At 39.0% G+C, this 21955-nt stretch overlaps 1 protein-coding gene across 2 annotated transcripts in view; it reads right to left on the minus strand.

The window, feature by feature from the left end:
* Stard13 (StAR related lipid transfer domain containing 13) overlaps positions 1–21955 on the minus strand; it is a 244680-nt gene that overhangs the window by 187177 nt on the left and 35548 nt on the right. The window contains exon 1 of one of the 2 annotated variants that reach the window (XM_042685626.1): positions 4231–4412. The exons of the other annotated variant lie outside the window; for it this stretch is intronic. Within the exon in view, the coding sequence (XP_042541560.1) occupies positions 4231–4399 (169 nt within the window). The 5' untranslated portion in view covers positions 4400–4412. Of the gene's footprint in view, positions 1–4230; positions 4413–21955 lie in introns of those variants that run through there. 2 annotated transcript variants of the gene reach the window in all.

Raw genomic sequence — 21955 nt, forward strand, 5'->3', positions numbered from 1 at the left:
CTTAAGCAATAGCTGTGATCATAGAATTCTAGAATTTCAGAGGTGATAAGGATTCTAGAGATAGCTTAATATAAATGCCCTCATTTTATGAAAAGTTTCCAAGAAATTGTGTTTTCCCCACTAAGTCACACAATAAGTTAATAATATGGGTAGGACAAAACCTGACTTCCACCTTGCCATTTCCTTGACAAACTGAAGAAAACTTAGAATCCATTGGTTGAGTGTATGTAATAAAGCTGCTCTGCTTCCCTTATGGGTTTTATCCAGTTAGATTTAAGCTTCTCTGAATTTTATACTTTTATTTAAGAGTTACTGACTTAACTTCAGAGACAATCTTAAAGTAGAAGAACCAAAACACCTGTGTAACCACCTATTTTGTTTTCTCAAGAAGAAATGGAAGTCCAGGAAAGTTCTGGAACAACACAGGAAAGGATAAAGGAATGTCGAAACAAACCAGATCTCCAGCTCATCTTTCTTACCTCAGTGGGATTCCCTGAAATCCCTGTCATATCATTCTGTTTTCTAATATTTTGAAGATCAAATAAAAAGTTTAATTGTGTGACCTATTCCTTCAAAAATGGAAAGAATCACATTTATGTACCTGCTTAGACTTAGATTTCCCAAATGGGAGGTAAGGGTATAAACCTTAAATTAGATGCTCTTGTATCAGAGAAATCATACTGTTCAAACAAGAATATACAAATCTGATTTTCCCACTTGATACCCAGTAGAACAAATAGTATAAAAAAATAGAAATATAGCATAGCTATACAACAGAATATTACCCAACCTTAAAAAAAGAAACAAATCCTGTCAAAATGTTACAACAGAGGTAGACCTCAGGATACTATATTGTAAGTGAAATAAGCCTGTTGCAAAAGCACAAATAGTGCATGATTCCACTTATAGGAGGTTCCTGAATAGTCAATTTCATAAAGCCATAAAGTGGATGGGTACCTAGGAGCTCAGAGGAAGTAAGTGTAAGGACTCTGTGTTTAATAAAAGTTAGCAGATAGATGGTGCTGATGACTCCAAAGCACAAGTGATCAAGATATTTAATACTACTAGACAATACACTGAAAATGGGTTAAGATGATAAATTTAATATTATACATATTGTGCCATAATTTAAAAATTGAAAAAAATCAAATTCTCTATTCCTATGGTCTTACATGCTCCTCCTCCACCACTCAGCATCCTTTCTCATCTGTCTCCCAAGTGTCTGCCAGTGAAGGAAAGAGGATCATCATTATTTCTATTATCTCTCCACAACAATTTTCCTATTGACTCAAGCAAAAGTGTGGGGGTTGGGTAAAGGGCAACATGACTTCACTCTTCAATACAGCAACATTCACTCTTCAACACAGCACTCTGTTTTAAACATTTCTTCTCTTTTTAATTGGATTCCAACAACTCCAGAGCAACAACAAAAATGGCTACGGAAACAACACATGTACATTTCAGAGTGTGCCTTAAGATTAGCAAGTTTAGATTCATCCTGGTAACAAATTCTGATCCTATGTATCATCAAAGGTTCCTTTATTTCCTCCTTGTTTTCCTCCCCATGAGTGTATCTGTGGTTGAATGATTATCTCACTCTAATGAGGTCAGCAGGGAGCAACTTACTTCTATGTGCACTGTGCTCACCAGCTATGAGAAATTATAAGCAGTGATGCCCCAAATTGTGTTCATATAATGCTAAGCCTGCTTTGGAAGATCCAAAAAAAAGAGAAATGCAAAGCAATTTTACTGATGTGGCTGTCATTTCAAGATACTAATAGGTAAACAACCAAAATAATACTTTTATTAATTTAGTAGGCACTTGAAAAACTTTATTTGAATGATCAAAAATTGCTAATAAGATAACTTGTCCTTCTGTACTACTGGGTACTAAGTATTCAGGGAGAGTGGAACCCATAGTCCTTCATTCCAGTACAGAAATAAAACCTAACTGGAAATCTCATCATAAATGACCAATTCTGATTCTGTAATGTGGTTCGTCGCTGTAGAAAAGGCTGAAGTTTCTTTGCTACATTATATAAATCAAAATTCAATCATAAGTTCAGTAGTTCAGTTTTTACTACAAAAGCTAAAATACTAAAAACAGACTCAAACATAGACCACTGGCCATATAGCTGTATTCAGATACCAGTTCATATGGCGTATGAGCTGGACAAGTTACTGGAAAAAACTAACTTCACGTGCCTCTCATTTCTGTAAGGGATACAATAATAGGATCTAAGTATAGAATTTTTGTAGAAAAAAATTAAAATTCATAGAGGGCTCTCACAGCGATGTCAAATATATTGTAAATTCACAATCACTATTTTCTACTGTAATAGCAAACAGATCGATTAATAAAATTATTTTGCGTCTGGTCCCCCACTCTTACTAAGTCATTTTATAAAATTCACAAATAACAATTTTTGAACACAACATTATTGGAATTCTTTCAAGCTCCCCAGTGATAGTAACTGTTACTTTTAATTTTTTGACATTCATTAGCTTCAAACATTTCTATTGCCTAGGATAAAAAGGTAGAAATACTTCAAGTTTCAAATGAGGAAAACAAGCACCATAGACTTAGAGTGCCCAGTGATAGTGAACTTTCAGCAATAAAGCATGTGTTTAGAACTCCTCATCTATAATGAAAAAAAAAACCCTCCCATCCCCAAAGAACATAAATTATTTTTAATAAAATCAATTATTGTAAACACATCTAAGCAGGTATACAAAGAAATTTCAACTAGTTTTATCCATTAAAAAAATACCATACACTTTTATGGACTCAGATGACAGTTCACCATCAAACCATTCACGAAACCCCTCAGTTCAGAAAGGTGATTGCACCTGATAAAGAGCATTGTAAAAACTTCTGAAACTAAAATGGAGCTGTTTCTTATTCTAAGCCTAATGTATTTTTAAATCAAGCAGCAGGGAAATACTTTTGTTTCTATTCAATCAAGACCCGAACACAGAGTTTATGGAATGACATAATATCCTTCCTGAATTCAGACCGGTAAGTAGGACCAGTATCCTTCACACATAACCAGTTCCTGAACCTTTACAAACAAACCCCAATTTCCAAGGAAACAATCTCATCAAATGCTGCTCACTAGAATACATATTGTTCCTTTTGGATACATTACAATAAGATTTTCGCGATTACAAACCTTAACTTCCTCTCTAAAATTCAATATAATATTAAAGCGCATTTATTCAATCGAAAACTGTATTTTTGACAATAGCTCTTGAAATCCCTGATGAACTTATAAGCACCGATGTAATAATTCAGGTTCTTTTGCGGGGGGGGGGGGGGGCATGGAGAGTCCAGGAAAGGGGTGGTAGTAATTATTAACTGATAATGTATCTGTATCTTTTAAGTGGCCCTCAATCAAGGGTTCTTAGGAATGAACGCTTGTTTTTCACATTCAGGATTGGTTTAAGCTATTTTGGGAGAATAATACAAGTTTTAGTGACTGTCCCTGTTTCAAGGCTGGTTTTCTCTTCCAAAAAATAAGAACAGCAACGTCTAGCAGCTTGCGATCAGTAAGCTGTCCCTTTTACTTTAGCCAGCTCAGCTCGTACTCCTGTGTCCACGTCAGGGGATTTGTTTGGAAGTGAACAGACACATTGATCCTTCACCAGAAAAACAATGTCAAGGCAGTGGCAGCGACTGACATACACACACAAACAGGAAGAAAAAGGTGATGGTTGCTGTCAGTCCCATGGCCTTAAGACAGTTCTCATTTTCCCTTCTTCACCGAGGCTGGTCTAGAAGCTGGGCAGGGCCGACATGGGTCCCCACCCCCTCTCTAAACAAGCAAGTGTTCACGTTTTAAATGTGATCGGAGTACGAGTTTACTTGTACAAAAGCTCCAATGAGAGAGGTGGGGGTGTGTGTGTGCACAGATTAAACCTTTCTCGGTGGTGCTGTGGACACACAGGTCCAGGTTTGGGAATTTAGGACCGGGAAGCTGTCGGTGCGCTTCGCATGGAGTTCTGTGACAGCTAAGTGCTGTCAGGTGTGCTTCACGCTGGAAGCCTGCACTGCTTCTAACTATTGTTGTTGCTGTTATTACTGTTCCTATTGGAAAGTTACGAGGAGCAGCGTGGCATTAGCCATATCCACACCTTGCAAGAGCAAGAGCTTTCACGCGCTGGGGTAGCAGGAAAGCAGGCCGCCGGCAGTCCCAGCTGGAAGCCTGGGGTCCGGGCCGGCACACTCACCTTGTTGAATTTTAGCCACTAGCTGGTGGCGCGCTAGAATCCGGCTCATCCTGTACGGAGAGCGCCTCGAAGTCTGATCCCAGCGCAGGAACATCTCCTGGCCCTCCGCTGTCAGGGGACTCAGATAGTAGCAGCCTGAAGCTGGGGTCCTGGGCACCTGACTCAACATCCCCGCGGAGTTTAGCAACCGCCTCCGAGTCCCCGAGTCACCGGCCAAGCGAGCCCGGGAGAGCGCACGCAGCCCAGCGAGTTTGAAAAAGAGAAAGGAGTGCCAGGAGCCACAACTCAGAGTTCCACCCCCTCCCTCCGGGCGCCCCCACGTGACCGCCGGGAGCCAATCAGGGGGCGGGAGAAGGCTGCGACTATTCCGCTCCCCCTCCCACCCATCCACCCCCTGTCCCGACGCCCCGGGCCCCCGCGGGAGCTGTAGCGCCCACAAACCCGCATCCACTCCCGGCAAATGCCCGGGCACCGAACCAGCTAAAAGAGTTCAAGGAGAGAAGACAGGAGGCTTCAGGAGCCCACTAAGCCGTGGGGGGGAGAGGGAGTGGGGGATGAGATTCAGGCTAGCAAAGTTAGGGGAAGTTTCTGCACTTTCTTTAAGACAGCTGCAGGCAGAGAACGAGGTAGATGGACCATCTTCAATAAGGAATAACTAAGCACAACTAGCTGAGCTCAGCTACAACGAAATCAATCAAATACAGCTGTTCTCATGAAAAGAAAGGGGTTTTTCCCCCCCTCCTGTTTCCACCCCAAGAATAAATGTCACTATAGATCCCTGCCCTTCAGGAATGGTACCTGAAGGGCTCCTACAGAGATTTCATGAGGCAAAGTGTTGAGCCAAGGAGTGTGGGGGGGGGGGGGTATTCTTTTTAAGTGATGGATGTATGGATATTCATTCCCTATTCTTTCATTTTTCTACTCCTTAGACTTTTGATCATCAAGAAGCAAATTACACTCATCAAGTACCCATCACCTGTAAAAACTCTCAGGAATCATTGCACAAGACAGGCAGACACACACACACAGACACACACACACACACACACACACACACACACACACACGCGGAAAGATTCTGTTGACAACCAGCCATAGATCAGCAGGGAAGTTATGCAAAAGCTTGTACTACAAGGTGTCACAGAAAAGACACAAACATAATGCTACGTAAGCTCTATTATTGTTTCTGAGTGGGTTGATGACAGTCAGCCAGACAGCAGAAGATATATAGATAGCTGCTAAAAAACAAACAAACAAACAGAAAAAAGACTGGGATTCTGACAGGCAGAGACAGGGGAGGGCTCTGCAGGAGAGTCTTCTACCCACGTGTGCAGTTTTGGAAATCAAAGTGTGTGTTCAAGTAATTCAATTTGTCCATATTCAAATATCCATATGGGACTAGTTAGAATTCCACTCCCCCTCACATATTTTCTCTTTAAAATTATTTGATGCAAAAAGAAAAATGTCTACAGGAAAACATGTTATCAGATTCTAAGCCTGAGGCTAAATGAATAAAGTCCTTTGATAAAGAAGCATATGGCCAGCTTGCCTTTATTTCTGATTGACTCAAACTCAAACATGGCCTAGCCAGGAATTTATAATCCTAATAACGAGAAACTCTCAATTAGAAGTTTAACAAGACTTCAGTTAGGACCTCAGTTCTGGTTGCCAGGGGCCTATTACGTTGGTCAGCTTTAATACCTTCCCTTGAGGGAACTTTTGTCAGCCTGATTCTAGAATATATGTTCTGGAAATTATGAGCCTCTTTCGGTGACTATGCAAGAAGAGGCAGGCACTAGGTTTTAGATTTGCATTCCAAGAAAAAAGAAGAAAAGACAGATGCTTCTGGGTCATATAGTATACTTTCTTTGTTGTTTTTTGTTTAATACCAGTAGTGGGGCTTGGACTTAGGTCCTAGGTGCTGTCTCTTAGCTTTTGCCACTCAAGGTTGGTGCTCTACCACTTGAGCCACATCTGTACTTCTGACTTTTTGTTAGTTAACTGGAAATAAGAGTCTCAAGGACTTTTCTACTGGGGATAGTTTTGAACCATAATCTTTAGACCTCAGCCTCTTTTATAGTTAGGATCACAAGCATGAGACACTGGAGCACCACTTTTTTATTTTTGCTAGTACTAGGTCTTGAACTCAGTGCCTCACACTTGCCCTACTTGCTTGTTCACCTATCATTTGAGTCGTGTCTTCAGCCCAGCTTTTTTGCTAATTATCTTGGAGAGGGAGTATGGATTTTTTTTCTTTTTGCCCAAACTAGGTTTAAACCAAAATCCTTTAGATCTCAGCCTCCTGGGTAACTAGGGTTATAGGGATAAGCCATTGGTGCAAACTTCATGGGGGGGGGGGTGTTGAATTGAAGGTCTTTGTTTCTCAGCACCCTTTGTAGAAGGCAAAAGGGAGATAAGATCTAACAATTAGTATCTTAAAACACAAGCATGAATGGTAGAAAGGTTTACCACTCTACTACAGTTTGGATATCTAGAAGGTCTGTTAGCCATGTTCACAGTCAACTCTGGGCACTATCTATTTAAGATAGTGCGCCTATGCTTCTGACTTTGTGGTACCATCACAAACCTTCCATCCAAAGCCACTTAGCAGTTATCACTTTATCACTGGGAGAAAATAGAAGATGGGTAAAGAAAGGAAGAGGACATGGAATATGGGAACACTGGACCTGTTCCAAGCAGCCAAGTAAAGGACACTGAAAGGCAGGAAATAGTGTGTAGTCATTTTATAGCTATGAATAACACTTAACCAGAGACTGGCCATTTCCATTGCCAACCTAGCAATCATGGCTGTTTTGTCTTAATTTTAAAGACTACATGGAATGACTCTTCATGAGAAGTATATTATAGCTAGGTCACTAAAAAACAAACGAAATAAAAGATTCATTGTCCCTTTCTTTTGCATAATAAGAAATGTGCTGAAAGTCTCTTGCTCTGAAAACATCATAAACAGGGTCATAAATATGTATTCTTTAACATATAAGCAGAGGTAATACAAAACTAGATTTCTATAGATTGGCAATGAACAGCAAGGATTGAACTTAAATTTGGGGAGAAAGGAGGAGAGGGAGGTTGTAATTTTCTGACTAAAAGAAAGGCTACTTGGAATAGAACCTAAATTTAGAGAAATACAATATTTTAATGAAAGAATCTAGAAAGACAGAACTTGGTTTCTCCAATTAATATACAAGGTCTTTAAAGTCTAATTTTATGATTCAAGTGGTATCTACAAAGCCAAGGCTCATTATATTCTTGTCATTCTATATTTCCAAAGTAGTATATTTAAGGCAGACAGGTAACATTATTTTCTTATTAATGTGTCATTAATTCCTTATTTTATGCTAATATAATGCCATTTCTATGAACCTTGTATTCATTTGTGTGTGTATGTGTGTGTGCGTGCACTCATGTGTGCTAGTACTGGGATTTGAACTTGGAGCTTGTGTGGCATTAGTTTCTACTTTCCACCTATTTTTTTTTAACCTCTCCCTCTATTGAGCATATTTTAAATTGTCTTATGTAGTTGTCAAAGGGGGTTTCATGTCATTTTGTGTGTACTTTGCTTTTACTCACTATTTCTGGGGTACAATACATGGATGCATGATTGAACACTAAATACTGCTAAAAAGAAAGGAAGGGGAGAAAGAAGAGAAAGGAACTATCAGTAGTAAGTACCTACCATGTTTTTAATTAATCTTTATAGCATCCCTCAAAGGTGCTCTTTTTTGTGAAGGAAATTAAGACCTACAGAGTTGAAATAATGGCCTACTCTATGTAGCAAGTATGGGTAAAGCCATAGTGTGTCTCTGAGCTGATAACATCATGTTCCTCTCCACTGTCACCTATGAAGGACAAGCCAGGCCAAGCAGTAGCACACAAAAAGTGCTGGAGAAATCAAATAAGGGAGAGAAATTGAAAATCATCCCAATTAATTATGATGTTAGAAGGTCTAAATGGAAATACAAGCATAAGACGTCTAAACTCCCACTGAGATTGAAACCTGGGTGTGCTAAGATAGAAACCCTTAATTAATCAACAGCCTTTGATTAAGAGGACCCCCTAACTGAGCATTGTACTTGTCCTAAAGTGAAGAAGCAGCAAGGCCTGCACAGAATGCTTCTTTTGGAGAACATGTTCCTTGTTCTCTGCTCATTCTCAAAGCCTGCTCTGCACATGTCTTGCCTTTACCATGACATTTTTTTTTCTCAAGGTAGAGATCCCAAATGCAGTCAAAAGTCTGACATTGATCTCTAAACACAACTTGGGCTATTTAAAATATTTCAATCTTTAGGTTAGTTGATCCCAGATTAGCACTCAGTGGAATCCTGCATCTACATGGCAGAAAGCTAGGCTGCTGTTCCAGAAGCCAGGAATGGCACACCATGCTTTCATCTTTCTGTGGCTTTTGCTCCTTCACAGACATTCCGGTCTTCTCAGCAGTCCGGCTGTGCAGTGAGCCAAGGTAGTGCTGCCAAGTGAGAAAAATGCTTGAGATGCAAGTGGTAGACAGAAAAAATATGCAAAAGTGATTTGGAAATCTGCTTTTGAAATGACATGACAAACACTGTGGGTTTCTGTCAGTCTGCTTGTAGGCTCTGAAGCTCAGGGTTGGAGGATTTCCAACAGCCATGATATATGTGCCTAATCCTGTGCCAGTGCTCTTCCCCAGTCTTCTTGTATCACCAGCTCAATGCACAATGCAAGAAAGCCAATGAGAGCCACATTTGCAGTTATGACCAGCACCATCCATGACAGGCTTCAAATGAAACCATCTTCTGATCAGCTCCCCAGTCTCGTATATGGAGTCTGGGTGTTGATGCAACCTCAACCCTCTCCATTGTCTTTGGTTAAATCTCTCCTATGGGCTTCCCTATGTATATACTTTGGCCACATGCCAGTCCCTAGGATCCCAACCATCAGCTCCAGGTCATGTCGTCTATGATCTGCCCTGGCCTGTCTTGGTACCATGGCCCATCCCCAAGCATTCCAACCAAATTCAGATTCTTTCATTTTTCTTAGCCATTTTCACAATATGCAATTCTCAACCTTTCCATCCACAAAGGTCAGTTAAAAACTTCTTATCCTCAGGAACACTGTCATGACTAATACAAACATCTTTAGTATTTAGTACCAGTCATGTTAATACCTGTAAACAATCATTATGTGACATCAATTAGGTCAGGCTCTTAGAGGCCCATATGCAATTCATTTGGTCATTGCACCATCGATGATGGGCACATGCTTTTTACATCTTGGATTTAGAAAGGATAGTAAACAACTTCTAATCCAGCTGATTAAATATGATTGCAGTTCTCTTCTGAGATCAATTGGTTCTCAATTATTTTCACTCACTCAATCAATTGCACTTTTGTGAACTAATTTGATATTGCAGGTGATTTTTTATTATTTTACTTTATGTCTACTGATGAATGAATTTAACACTCACCAAATGCCTGTACAGTACACAGTAGGTATGGAAAATACAATGGTAATAGTGGTCATTGCTCTCAAGAGTCTATCAGCCAGGAAGACAGAGAAGCTACTCAACCCTAAACCACATATTTATCTTATATGAGAGGCTAATTAAATACTTAAGCTGTGTGGTACTTAAGTATTTTCATAAAATTTGATGTTTGGTGGGTGATCTCTATTCTATATAATCTTAGCAAAAACCTTTTGAAGTGAACACTAAGTCTTTAACTTACTGGAATTGTTGAGATATTTTCAATTTCTGATTTTCTCCTCCAGTGATTTATTTCTGCCTTTTTGCCCTGGTGACTTAACAAAAAGAATCTATAATATAAAAAGTGAAAAAGTAAATAATGGAGTGATTTTGGACAAAGGTAAAGGCAGGATAAGAATAATAGTCAAGGGCGAAATCAGTTTATAAAAATATAAGCCATGCAACCCTGCACGACTACTCTGAGACAAAACAAAAGAGAAATAACACCCACTACAGAATTCAATGTATAAGATGAAGAGAAAAAGAAAAACACAGTAATTTAATATAAACATAGATCACTAGTTTCTGCAACCCTAGGGTAGTTTTTCCTGGGTCCTCATAAAGAATCAATATCTTCAACAACAATGAGAGTGGCTCACAAAACTTAGTTTACAATTTCTTAACTATTTCCTCCAATGTCAATAGTAGTATATAGAAGGCACTCTTTAGGTAAATGATTTACATAAGGGCCTCCAAACATTATGGCATGTATGGTATTCTTCGTAATTTTTCAATTCCATGATAAACCTCATAATCATTATTCCAATTACTTTGAGCCTTTTTCATTGCACCTAGAACAAAATCCACATTCCTCACTTGGCCCTCTGGGTCTTGCACATCTGGACACTGCTTACCACTCCCTGGCCATCATCGGTCTTCTAGTCAGCACCCTCCATTGTCAGTCTTCTCTTGGAATATCCTACCCCTTCAATCTGCAATGCTCTTCCTAGGGGCTTCCTGTCACTTCTCAACTTTACCTTTCAGCTTCACTGACACATCCCCAGGCAGATTATCCCTCTATGCATCACCAGTAGAAGCAGTGTCCCATTTATTGTTCCTGAGCACCTTTTCCAATTCTGTAATGCTGTGTATTTGCTCACCCACTGATATATTGCTTGGTTTTTTTGGATGGACTGTGTCTACTTCATTCATACTCTATCCTCAGTGTCTACTGCAAGTCCAGGCACATAGTAAACATCAATTGTAACAAGTTGGATAAATTGCAGAATAAATAACTGTGTAGAGAATCATGGGCTAAAAAAATCTAAGGATGAAATTTAGAATCTTTACAGAAATATAAATGAACACTTTGTGAATCTGTCGTTTGTAGACACAACAACTTAGGCCTGGGTGTCACATAAATCAAAGTGTAATCCTTCTGAAACAGCCTAAACATACACGTTTTTCTTTGATTGACTAGGAGCAAAAGTATATGCTTTGAATATTGAACAAGGTGCAACTTAAGTTCCCTTTCAAAAATTTATAGAGACTGGAGGGATAAGCAACTCTTGGCTTCATGAAAGCTGAAAGGCATCAGAAAAAATTCAGTTACCTGCCTTAGTTTTATGTCCACCTCAAAATTTGTAAGCTTGCTTGCTGTGTCTTTAATTGATAAGCTGACTTTCAACTGACCTCTACAGATGCTGCTTAAATAACTTCCATTCATTGGTCTATGCTCTGTGGGAGCTTAACAGCTACTGTTCTCAAATTAAGCTACCTTGTTTTCTAGTCTGTGTGTTTCTATAGGGATATCAGAGCAGAACATCCCAAGCAATCATTCACTGTTCACAAACTCTTTTGGACTGATTGGTTTTATCTATATTACCCAAATGGCAAACCATATTGATTTGGCCTCATTAGTTCTTTGTGGAGTCATATTACATTTATGTTATCCATTAGGTTCATGTGTTTCTTTATCCTGTTACGTATCTCTTTAGTGTTCCTCCAACAAATTTGCTGGACGTTTTAATTAATTTATTATCTAATAATTATTTTCTAAATCCTACTTATTTGTCTTAGTTGGAAATGAAAGCAAGCAAGTACTCGTTTTCTTTTTTTCCTTTTTCTATTTTTTTTTCTTTTGAGGGTGCTGGTACTGGGGTTTGAACTCAGGACCTCATATTCTCTTTTAATTTTTTTTGTCGGACAGGGGGCTTGAACTATGGGCCTAGGGGCTGTCCCTCAGCTCTTCAGCTCAAGGCAAGTGCTCTAGCACTTGAGCCTCAGCACCACTTCCAGTTTTCTGGTGGTTAATTGGAGATGAGAGTCTCACGGACTTTCCTGCCCAGGCTGTCTTTGAACTGTGATCCTCAGATCTCAGCCTCTTGAGTAGCTGGAATTATAGGTATGAGCCACTGGAGCCCGACTCTCCTTTAATTTTTTCCATAGAAGGCTGCTACTCTACTGCTTGAGCCATAACTCCATATCTGCCTTTTTGCTGGTTAGTTAGAGAGAGGGTCTTTCAGATTTGTCTACACAGGCTGGCTTCAAAAGTTGATCCTCAGATCTCAGCCTCCTGAGTAGCTAGGATTACAGGCACTAGTGGTTACAACTTTCACTTTCTTTAAGCATTGCTCAGGTACCTATAAGAAGTGTTTTACTTTAGTTGAAAGAATCTGTCAACACTGAAGAAGCTTTCCCTCATTTACATTGAGGAAAAGTCTATAACTTCCTTTCCCATCTTGAGTAGTAAATACAGTTTCTTACCACTAAATGATAACTTGAATATAAAATGGAAGTCTACACATTAAATAAATCCTATGATCAATCTTTTTGAAAATGCTTTCTTGATTCTGTGCATTATCTGTTCTCTAAATCACCAATAAAATGTGTGCTGTTATTGAGATGGTTAAGATTACTGAACTCTTGTTTTGATCTTGACTCCATTTTTATATTCAACTCTTTCCCATCTGATGTTATGCACAGCTGGGCATTAAGTAATATTTGGACATATTCGTAATGCACAAACCATGGAGGAACAAAGGTTAATAACTGAATTATAAGTTTCACATAACATATGGCTTTTTGGGTAAATCCAGCTCAATATACTCAAGCATATAATAAAATCTTTCCCTACTTATTCCCAATACAAAGATGGAAAATGATAACAAGAACAATAACATTTAAAACCTCCCATAAAGAGAGAACAAGTTTCTCTTTTGGGTTAGGCAAGGTAATTTAACTAAGGAAATTCTTGGAAGCACTGAAAATTTGTGCATGTGTATCCACGCATGTGTGTTGGAACCAGGTCTTGAACTCAGGTCCATTAGCTTTTCTGCTCAAGGCTGGTGCTCTACCACTTGAGCTACACCTCCTCTTCCAGTTTTCTTCTGGTTATATAAGAGTCTCATAGTCTTTCCTGCCTGGTTGGCTTCAAAAATTGTGATCCTCAGATCTCAGCCTCCTGAGTAGCTAGGATTACAGGCCTGAGCCACCAGTGGTCAGCACGTTGTATCTGTTTCATACAGCCCTTCCATAGGGAATGATTTTTTAATTTGTTCACACATATAGAGTGTGTGCTTATATAGAGAGAGACTCTCCTGAGATTACCTTTCTAGTCAGACTTTGATGATTGTAAAAGCCCACAGTGTCCTCTGCACAACCTCTTAGAGCCCCAGCATGGTCACACTGTCTCACAGCACAGACCTGTTTAAACAGACCAAGTACAGCACAAACAGCCAGGCGTGGTTACCTTCCCCTGCCCCACCAAGATGACTCAACATTAATCAATCACAGGAGAATGCTTACTGTGCACCAGAAATGTGTTTCTGAGCACAAGACACATAGCAAGAGCTACTAGGAATCTATAACAAACTCAGAATGTCCTCTTTCATTGCCTGACTTCAGAGTCCTCCAGGGCCAACCTTGGCTGGTTCTCAGTACAACTTGCCTAGCAGAACTAGATCCCACCTTCAATCAACCAATCAGTGGATTCATTATAAGTGGAAAATGTTAAGCTACAAAATGGCACTGTATGGACAGTTTTACAATTTTTAGCAATAAAATATGCATTTACAACAGTTTCAAAAGAAAACACACTGAAAAGATAATCCTGGCCATTGTTTTTGTATGGTGGACCCTTGGATAGTGCATCTTACATTCTTCCTTTGCAAATAGCCTGTCTTGGGGCTGACTACATTCTGTATATGAGGAAAGCATTGAGCCCAAACAGGGATTCACATCTGGGAAGAGCAGGAGGGGGAATCTTACTCAGTCTCAGTGGATTTCCAACTGCTTGGGTACCACAGATGGAAGACAGAGAGAGAAATCTGCTCAAAGATCACAGACACTGTCTTACATGGTTTGAACTTCTTTAAGGCCTAGCATCATTAGGCAAAAAATCTTAGTGTTTCACACAATTACTTGTAGGAGAGAACAAAAGGAGTGCAGTAATTCCCCTTTCAAAATGCCTTTCATATCCATTTCTTCTCTTTATTGTCCCCATCCCATGAAGGCTGGCCGTCCTGCCTAGAGGGTTCCAATATTCCTACCACTCATGTTTTCATCTAGTCTTACCCTTACTCTCATCTTTCCTAAACACCACAGAATGTTTAATTTCTCAAAATAGCACTGGACCATATTTTGCTTTTGATCATCTCACTCTCCTGTGGCAAAATACCAAATACTGCCTTTACCACTTACTAGCTGTAAGCAGTTATTTGGCCTTTTTCCATTTCTACAAAACAGTTTATATGCCTATATGCAACCATACACATATGTGTGTACATACATATGCATAAGCGGTCCAAAAATATATGATCATTAGTTTTGTTTCCCACTCTCGAAGTCGACAAAAAAACTAGTTAAAAAATAATTTATTCCCTCCCCCACAGTATAATCCCTGCTTTCACTGTATTTGATGTTGGTATAATTTGTGGAGGGGAAGGGGAAAAACAAGTCGTTTAAATAAGGATACAGGTGGACCTGTTGCAACAATGAGAAGTACAAGTTGTCATGTCGAAAACGAACTTTACAACTTGGGGGGGGGGAGGACTGGGTGGGGAGGGAGGGAGGATGGGAAGGAATGAGAAGGGTAAACAAAGGAGGAGGCTACAATGCTTGATAAGAAATGTACTCACTATCTTGCCCATGTAATTGTAACCCCTCTGTACAGTATTTTCACAATAAAAAAAAAGAAAAAAAAGAAAAAAAATTTATTTACTGCTGTCAGATTCACTTTTAGTATACTTCTGATATATTGCTCTTCTACAGGAGAATTCTTATATTAATATTGGGAGATTCTCCACTGGTAAAATAATGAAATTCAAATTTTCTTTCTTTCTTTCTTTCTTTTTCTTTCCTTCCTTCCTTCCTTCCTTCTTTTCTTTTCTTTTCTTTCTTTCTTTCTTTCTTTTTTTTTTTTGGTACTGGTGATTGAACCCAAGTCCTCCTTCATGTATAAGTGCTACATCACTTGGGCTTTCTGTTTTGTTTTTGAGATAAGGTCTTGTTAACTGTGCCTAAGCTGGCCTCTGATTCTCAATCCTCCTACCTCAGCCTTCTAAATAGCTGCAATTACAAGTATGTGCTACAATGCCTGGCTCAAATTTTTTAGTATGGCATTAAAACCCTGTCCTTTATTGCCTTAAAATCCTTTGAAATGATTTATTATTGGAAAGAGAGGCCTCCTCTGTCTGTGTTGTCCAGGAAGCTTTCTTCTTACTCCTTTAAATCCTACTTATTAGCAGGATTATGACTATAATTTTAGCTACTCAAGAGACTAAGATCTGAGGATTGTGGTTCGAAGCCAGTTGAGACAAGAAAGCCTGAAGACTCTTACATCCAATTAACAACCAGAAATCCAGAAGAAGAGCTATAGCTCAAGTGGTAGAGCACCAACTTTGAGTGAAATAAAGCTAAGGCATAGCTCCCAGTCTCTAAGTTCAAGCCCCAATGCCAGCACACAGACACATACACACAAAATCATATTTACTTTTTCAAGACTTGAGTAAGAGGGCCTTCTCTGTTCTCTGCGTTCCCTTATGAGATTTTTTTCTGGTTCAGTAGTGACACACTTCATCCTGAAATTGTTCTGTGTCACCTATTATTCTTCCATTCTTGAAAACATTTGGAAGCCCACTGTATGCCATACACATCTTTCAGTTTGCCCCTTTCACCTTAATGCCTCCCTTGGAGAGGCCGAGGCTGTGGGATATAGCACACTGAGCAAGCTTCGAGCCAATGAACCTCATAACAAACCGTGGTTTGTCTTATTTTCCCTAGGCCTAACTTATATATCTTTCTTAATTCCACTTTCCTCATCTGAAAAAAATAATTAAGAATGGCATAAAACTTGCATTATAGTCTATGAAACAGAGTAGAACTCAACTAATTGAATTCTTAATTGCAAGTGTGACTACTACTGGCCAGATATTTTAAAGAGCTTCAAATCACACAAGATGTATTTTATTAGGTACTGGAATTTAAATACTATTAATGCTGACATTTATTTAGTGGGGAACAAAGAGACATACTGCATGCCAAAGACATTCAGGCAAGATGGATAATTACTTTAACCTGAAGTGGCAAAAACATGAGTACCACGGTATATCTTCAATGAGGACTTTCTAGAGAATTCTGTTGTTGTACCTTCACTCAGGTGATATCTAATGACCCCTCAACCCACAGCCTTACCTAGGACCCTGGAGCAACAGCAAATATGAGGGAGAGGCAAAAGGGGAAAGGTTAGGGAGTAAGAATGACTTGGTGGAGATAACCTCTCCTCCTCTTCTTGAAGACGGATGGAAACAAACCTCCCAATGACCCTAGAGCAGATTCTCATCAGAGGTCTGCAGGGACAGGCACCCCATCCCTTGAAATGAAGGGGATAATGACACAACCAGATGTCAGAATAGCTAAGAGTTGTCCAAGAGGGCTATAAAAGTGGGACCCCATGAGCCTACAGCAGGTTATAGATTTCAGGGTCCCGCTTTCTCTCTCTGTCCATCTCTGTCTCTGTTTCTCTGTCTCTGTTTCTCTTTGTCTCTGTCTCTGTCTCTCTGTCTCTCTCTCTCTCTCTATCTGTGCTTTCTCTCTCTTCATCTTCTCCTCTTTGCCCAGGACAAAAGTAGACAAGATCTCGTATGTCATAAATTGGCAATCCCAGCTGGGAGTCCTGGCTGGGGACTTGTACCAACCCACCAATAGCTCAGAAGCTTTCCTCAGTATCCCTGGTACTGTACTCTTACTTTCAAATAAACTGTGCCTGGGCTTCCACTTTTTCTGCTTCATAATTTTTTATTTGCTGGAGAAAAGAAAGGACCCAAGATGGTGTCAAACCTTAAAAGACTTGTAATGTTTTGTGACTCAAGGTGAGGACCAGAAGTAGTGTAGCATCCTACCAAGTTTTTAGAAATGAAAAATCTCAGACCTTCACTGAACCCACATTTTAACAAGATCTATAAGTGACTTGTGGACCAGTAAAGGTGGAAGTTCTAGTGTAATCTTCTCATCCCCAAGGCAGGAGAGTTTATGGATTTTTCCCCAGTAATGAAACCTGCCAACTGTGGCACAGGTTGAAGGCCCTTAATTCTGAAGTTTCAGTTTTTCTACTGAGCCATGGATATCTTACATGGGTGGTGGATGTTTTAACATAGCTTTGATGTTGTTATCTCATTTGAATCAAATTTCAAATATGATTTATCACTGAAAGTATTTTTTCTTATAGATCTTATTGACGTAGGGAAATGTTTTCATTACGAAAAATAGCTAAAGTCGATGTTCTGATATCCAAAGAGTTTAAATTCTTCACTGGAATATGCTTTTGTGCTTAACATTAATTTAATGTAATTAAATTCTCAAGTCTTTCTCCTATAAAAGAAACATTTAGAAACATTCCATGTGGTAAAAAAAAAAAATTGAATTTAAAAATACTTGATTTTGCCTGCAGACATAAAGATAAGAATTCTACATAATTTTAAAACTCCCCATCTCTGAATAAAGGAATTCTACAATCTTAAAGAACAAGTTTAAAAACATGGATGAAAGGAAAGCCCCACCTGACATCAATACACTGAAATTCTACATGCCACTTAAGATTTACCTCAAATATTATTTACATTTATGAATTTTATTTATAAGAATGCTATTTATAAGAGGCTATTTTTTTTGGGGGGGGGTCCGGTCGTGGGGCAGAACTCTGGGCTTGGGCACTGTCCCTCAGCTCTTCAGCTCAAGGCTAGCATGCTACCACTTGAGCCATAGCACCACTTCTAGCTTTTTTCTTTTTGCTTATGTGGTGCTGAGGAATCGAACCCAGGGCCTCATGCATGCAAAGCAAGCGCTCTACCACTGAGCCACCTTCCCAGCTCCCACAAGAGGTTATTGTTTAAACCACAAGTGAGACCCCCCCAAAATTTTTGTTTTACTTCTCTGTCTCTGTTTTCTATTGCAGCTATTTGTTTCCTTTCAGCATCTCTCTTACAGGGACTAAATAGGAAATGTCAAAACTTCCTTTATTTAGAAAATATTTACAAATCAACATCAGTTTGATTGAAGTCAGAATCACAACGATGAAGAGAACTAATATAGATAGTACCTGTCTTCATAGACTTCACACTGTAGTCAAATATTTAAAGTGCTGGGCTGTGAAGGTAACTCAGTGGTACAGTGTATATTTGAGACTCTGGGGTTTGATTCTCAGTACTAAAAAATAAGTTTAGAAAATACTAACCACAACAGTCTGAGGAAAATAAGCCTGTGAGAGCAAAAATATTTCACTAGTACCCCAACGGCTATTAACTAAAGCATTTGACGTCAAATTAACCACAAGATAGGCTCATTTGTCCATACCTCGACCAGACAATAAGCACTTACTTCATCACAGTCACTAACCCTTCAAAGAACTGACAGGTGAAGACTAGGGTATGTTAAAGTGTTCCAAATAAGCCTGAGGATAAAGCTAGGTTTACCCAGATACCCATATCTTTTCTATCTCTCTTCCACAGTGACCAGCAAACAACTTACATGGAATAAACAAAACTTCTGAATCAAAACTCCTAATTAATTTTGTAGAGTGGATAGCAGTTTTCAGTAAGTGTCCCCATTGGCAAAACAAATCCATATTGATTGTATATCTTTACCAATCAATTCAGAGACTATCATTTATTATTAGTGAGTGTCTACCATGTCTGTCATAAACTGTCAGCCCTCTGAATCCTTAGGTTCCACATACCTAGATTTAACCAACTGTGAATTGGAAATATTTTGGGGAAAATTTCATCTGTTCTGAATGTGTATAGCTTTTATTCTTATGATGATTTTCTAAATAATACAATATAAGTTATTTGTATAACATTTACATTATATTAGGCATTACAAGTGATCTAGACATGCTTTAAAGTCCACTGGAGATTATATACAAAAGTCCACATAGATTATATACAAAGAATTATGTCATTTAATAGGAGCCTGAGCACTGGTGGATTTTAGTATCATTGAGGAGGTCTGGAATCAATCTCCATTATTCTCCAAGGGAAGACTTTATTAAAGAGTAACAATAAAGAAATGAAGAGCATAAACTGCTTTTCCATAGGGGAGATGAACAAGCAGCAACAATTATAATGCCCTCCAGTAAGTACTGTGATATATTAAAGAACAGGAATGATAGCAACCTGTGGGCAATCCTCACCTTCTATGTAGGGATGGAAGCAAGAAATTTAGAGGGTTTCTATCCAGACAAGAATCTACTAAAATCTGATCTGTGCTTTTGTGGCTCAAATTGTCTGTTCATTTTTCTGTTCTTATACTACACCTATCATTTCTCTCTTTGGCAATCACACACACACACAAATCTTTTGTTCAGTTACAATCAAATATTGTCCATTTACAATCAAACACTTCAAATAATTTCTCGTAAATGAACAATTGTGCTATTTTCTTACTCATCAATTTTTATCAAATGGATGGTTAGGTATAAAAGTTTCTGGGCAGAATTCCCTTGGTTCATTCCACCTCGGCCTTCAACACAAAGGGCTATATTTGGAGAAACAATAGTGTTACTCCACATGAGGATAAATCATGACCATCTCTTCTGACAATGATCAGCACTCACCTTGTAGAATTAGTCTATTTCCCAATTAGTGATTTATTTCTTCCTTTGATTATTTCTTTTAACTAAAACATTGCTGTGCAGACAAGTAATAAACAGTGCATGGTGAAAATAGAGCAGGAGACTGTGTTGAAGCCAACATGGTCTGATATGGATATGAGAATAAAGTTTATATATATTTTAAGTGTTAGCATCTATCAAGAATCAGATACTCATTTTTGAAGGAGCTAAGTTTGAACTCTATTAATGACTACTTTTTTTGTCTATTTTAAAAAACAAATGTCAAAACATTATTTGTCTCATGGGAATACCCAGTTTCTTTCCTATTATGTCCTTTTGCTGTCTAGAGTAAGTATACTGTAAGCCCTTCCAATCTCAGAGAAGGGTATGGGTGCCAGTGACAGGTCAGTCACTTCACCCTTAACCAGAGCTTTCACAAGCTACTTCATTTGTGAGTCTCCAGCCAGCACAACTTTCTAAAGGCTTAATATTGACCTCAGATAATCAGTTGAGATTTGATTTAAAAAAATAAAAACAGTGGATATATAATAGGCCTCATCCAGAATTCTAAGAATTGACTACACTTTTATTAGTCTAAAAGCTCTAGATGGTCAGTTTTGATGAAAGAGGAAACTGGTAGTAGGAATTCAAGCTGCACCTTCTCCATGATATTAGCTTGGGTGATACACTCACTTTTCCTTCTCTGGATCTGGGAGGGCTGTAGGTTCAGGCGATGAATCAAGAACCTGAACAAAGCTGGAAGCAGGGAAGTTGGAGTTTTCACAACAGAGATGATGATGAAAATGAAGTAGGGGGGGTCAGTTTTCAGTCTCTGCAAGGAGACACCTGATCACATACTGTCTCAGGATGTAGGATAAGGCCAAGTGGAGGGAAGGAGCTGTTGCTAGTGCCATTTACATTTATAAGGTGAACCACTAAAGCAGAGGAGAGAAAAGCTGGAGAAAACAGTCCTGGTCAACTGACATTTCATCTAAATACATTGAACTATGGCCCACGGGAATCTGTACCAATCACATAAGCCTATGCTTAGAATATCATCTTCCCACTGAAGACACTTGTTTCTTCTTTCTCATTTGCAATGTTTCTTCGACTACAGAAAAGAAATTAGCAGAAAAGAATTCTGTTCTTCAAATGTTGGTAGAAAGTCAGGAAGGTCTTTTTTCAGTGAAACATTTTCTTCCAAGAAGAGGTTTGGAGATGGAGACAACACATACTCTCAAGCCCTGCGCATGGTATTCCTTTATGTTTTTCCTTCATATAGATTCACATTTCTAGAGATTAATGAGAATACATGATCTACGTTTTATGATCTTTAAGCAGTATTACACAGAGGCTTCAATCTTTTTTCATTTTCTTTTTGCCTTGTTTGTTCATTTATCTGTCTTTTGAGGGTAAAGGAGGGAACAGAAATGGAGGGACAAACGGTGAACAAATGCAGCAGTGATACTCACTATACACTGTTGAGATGAACTATACAACGTGTGGGTGGGGATGAGAGGGAGAAACAGGAAGAGAGTGAGGGAAGGGGTGACTTTGTCCGAAAAGAAATGTTCTCCTTAGCTGACTGTGTAGCTGCACTCCTTCTGTACATCACCTCTATAACACAATAAAACATAAAATATTCTTTATAGAAGGGGGTTCAATTCAACATATCAGTTTATGAGCACAATGGATCTTGATCATTGTCACCTTGTTCATCATTCTTCCCTTTCTCTCCCAATCTGATTTACTTTAATATTGTCTTTATGTATGGCTTATTGATACTATACTTCCTTGAGGGGAGAGAAGGGATGTAGCTAGAGAAAATATAGTCTTTCAAAGGCTTTTTGCTTCTTCGTTTCCAGAGAGCCGGATATCTATTATTCATATTGAGTGGAGCGTTTTCCAATTGTGCTTCCCCGCTTTTCCTTATACTGTGCTCAGAATGAAACCCAGGCCATCATGCATGCTAGCTAGGCTAGGCTAGGGTTCTATCACGGAACTTCACCCCTAGCCCAGACACTGTCTTTCCTACTGTACATGTAAGTGGCCGCAGGCAGCTGCTATTCACTTATTGCTTGGAAGGCCATGCTGTCAACACTCAGATACATGGATGGTTTTCATTTCTCTTTTGCTAACAGACCAATCTTATCTTT

Source organism: Dipodomys spectabilis, unplaced genomic scaffold (assembly GCF_019054845.1).
Source record: "Dipodomys spectabilis isolate Male_0828 unplaced genomic scaffold, ASM1905484v1 ptg000095l, whole genome shotgun sequence".
In the NCBI taxonomy this organism is placed as follows: Eukaryota; Metazoa; Chordata; class Mammalia; order Rodentia; family Heteromyidae; genus Dipodomys; species Dipodomys spectabilis.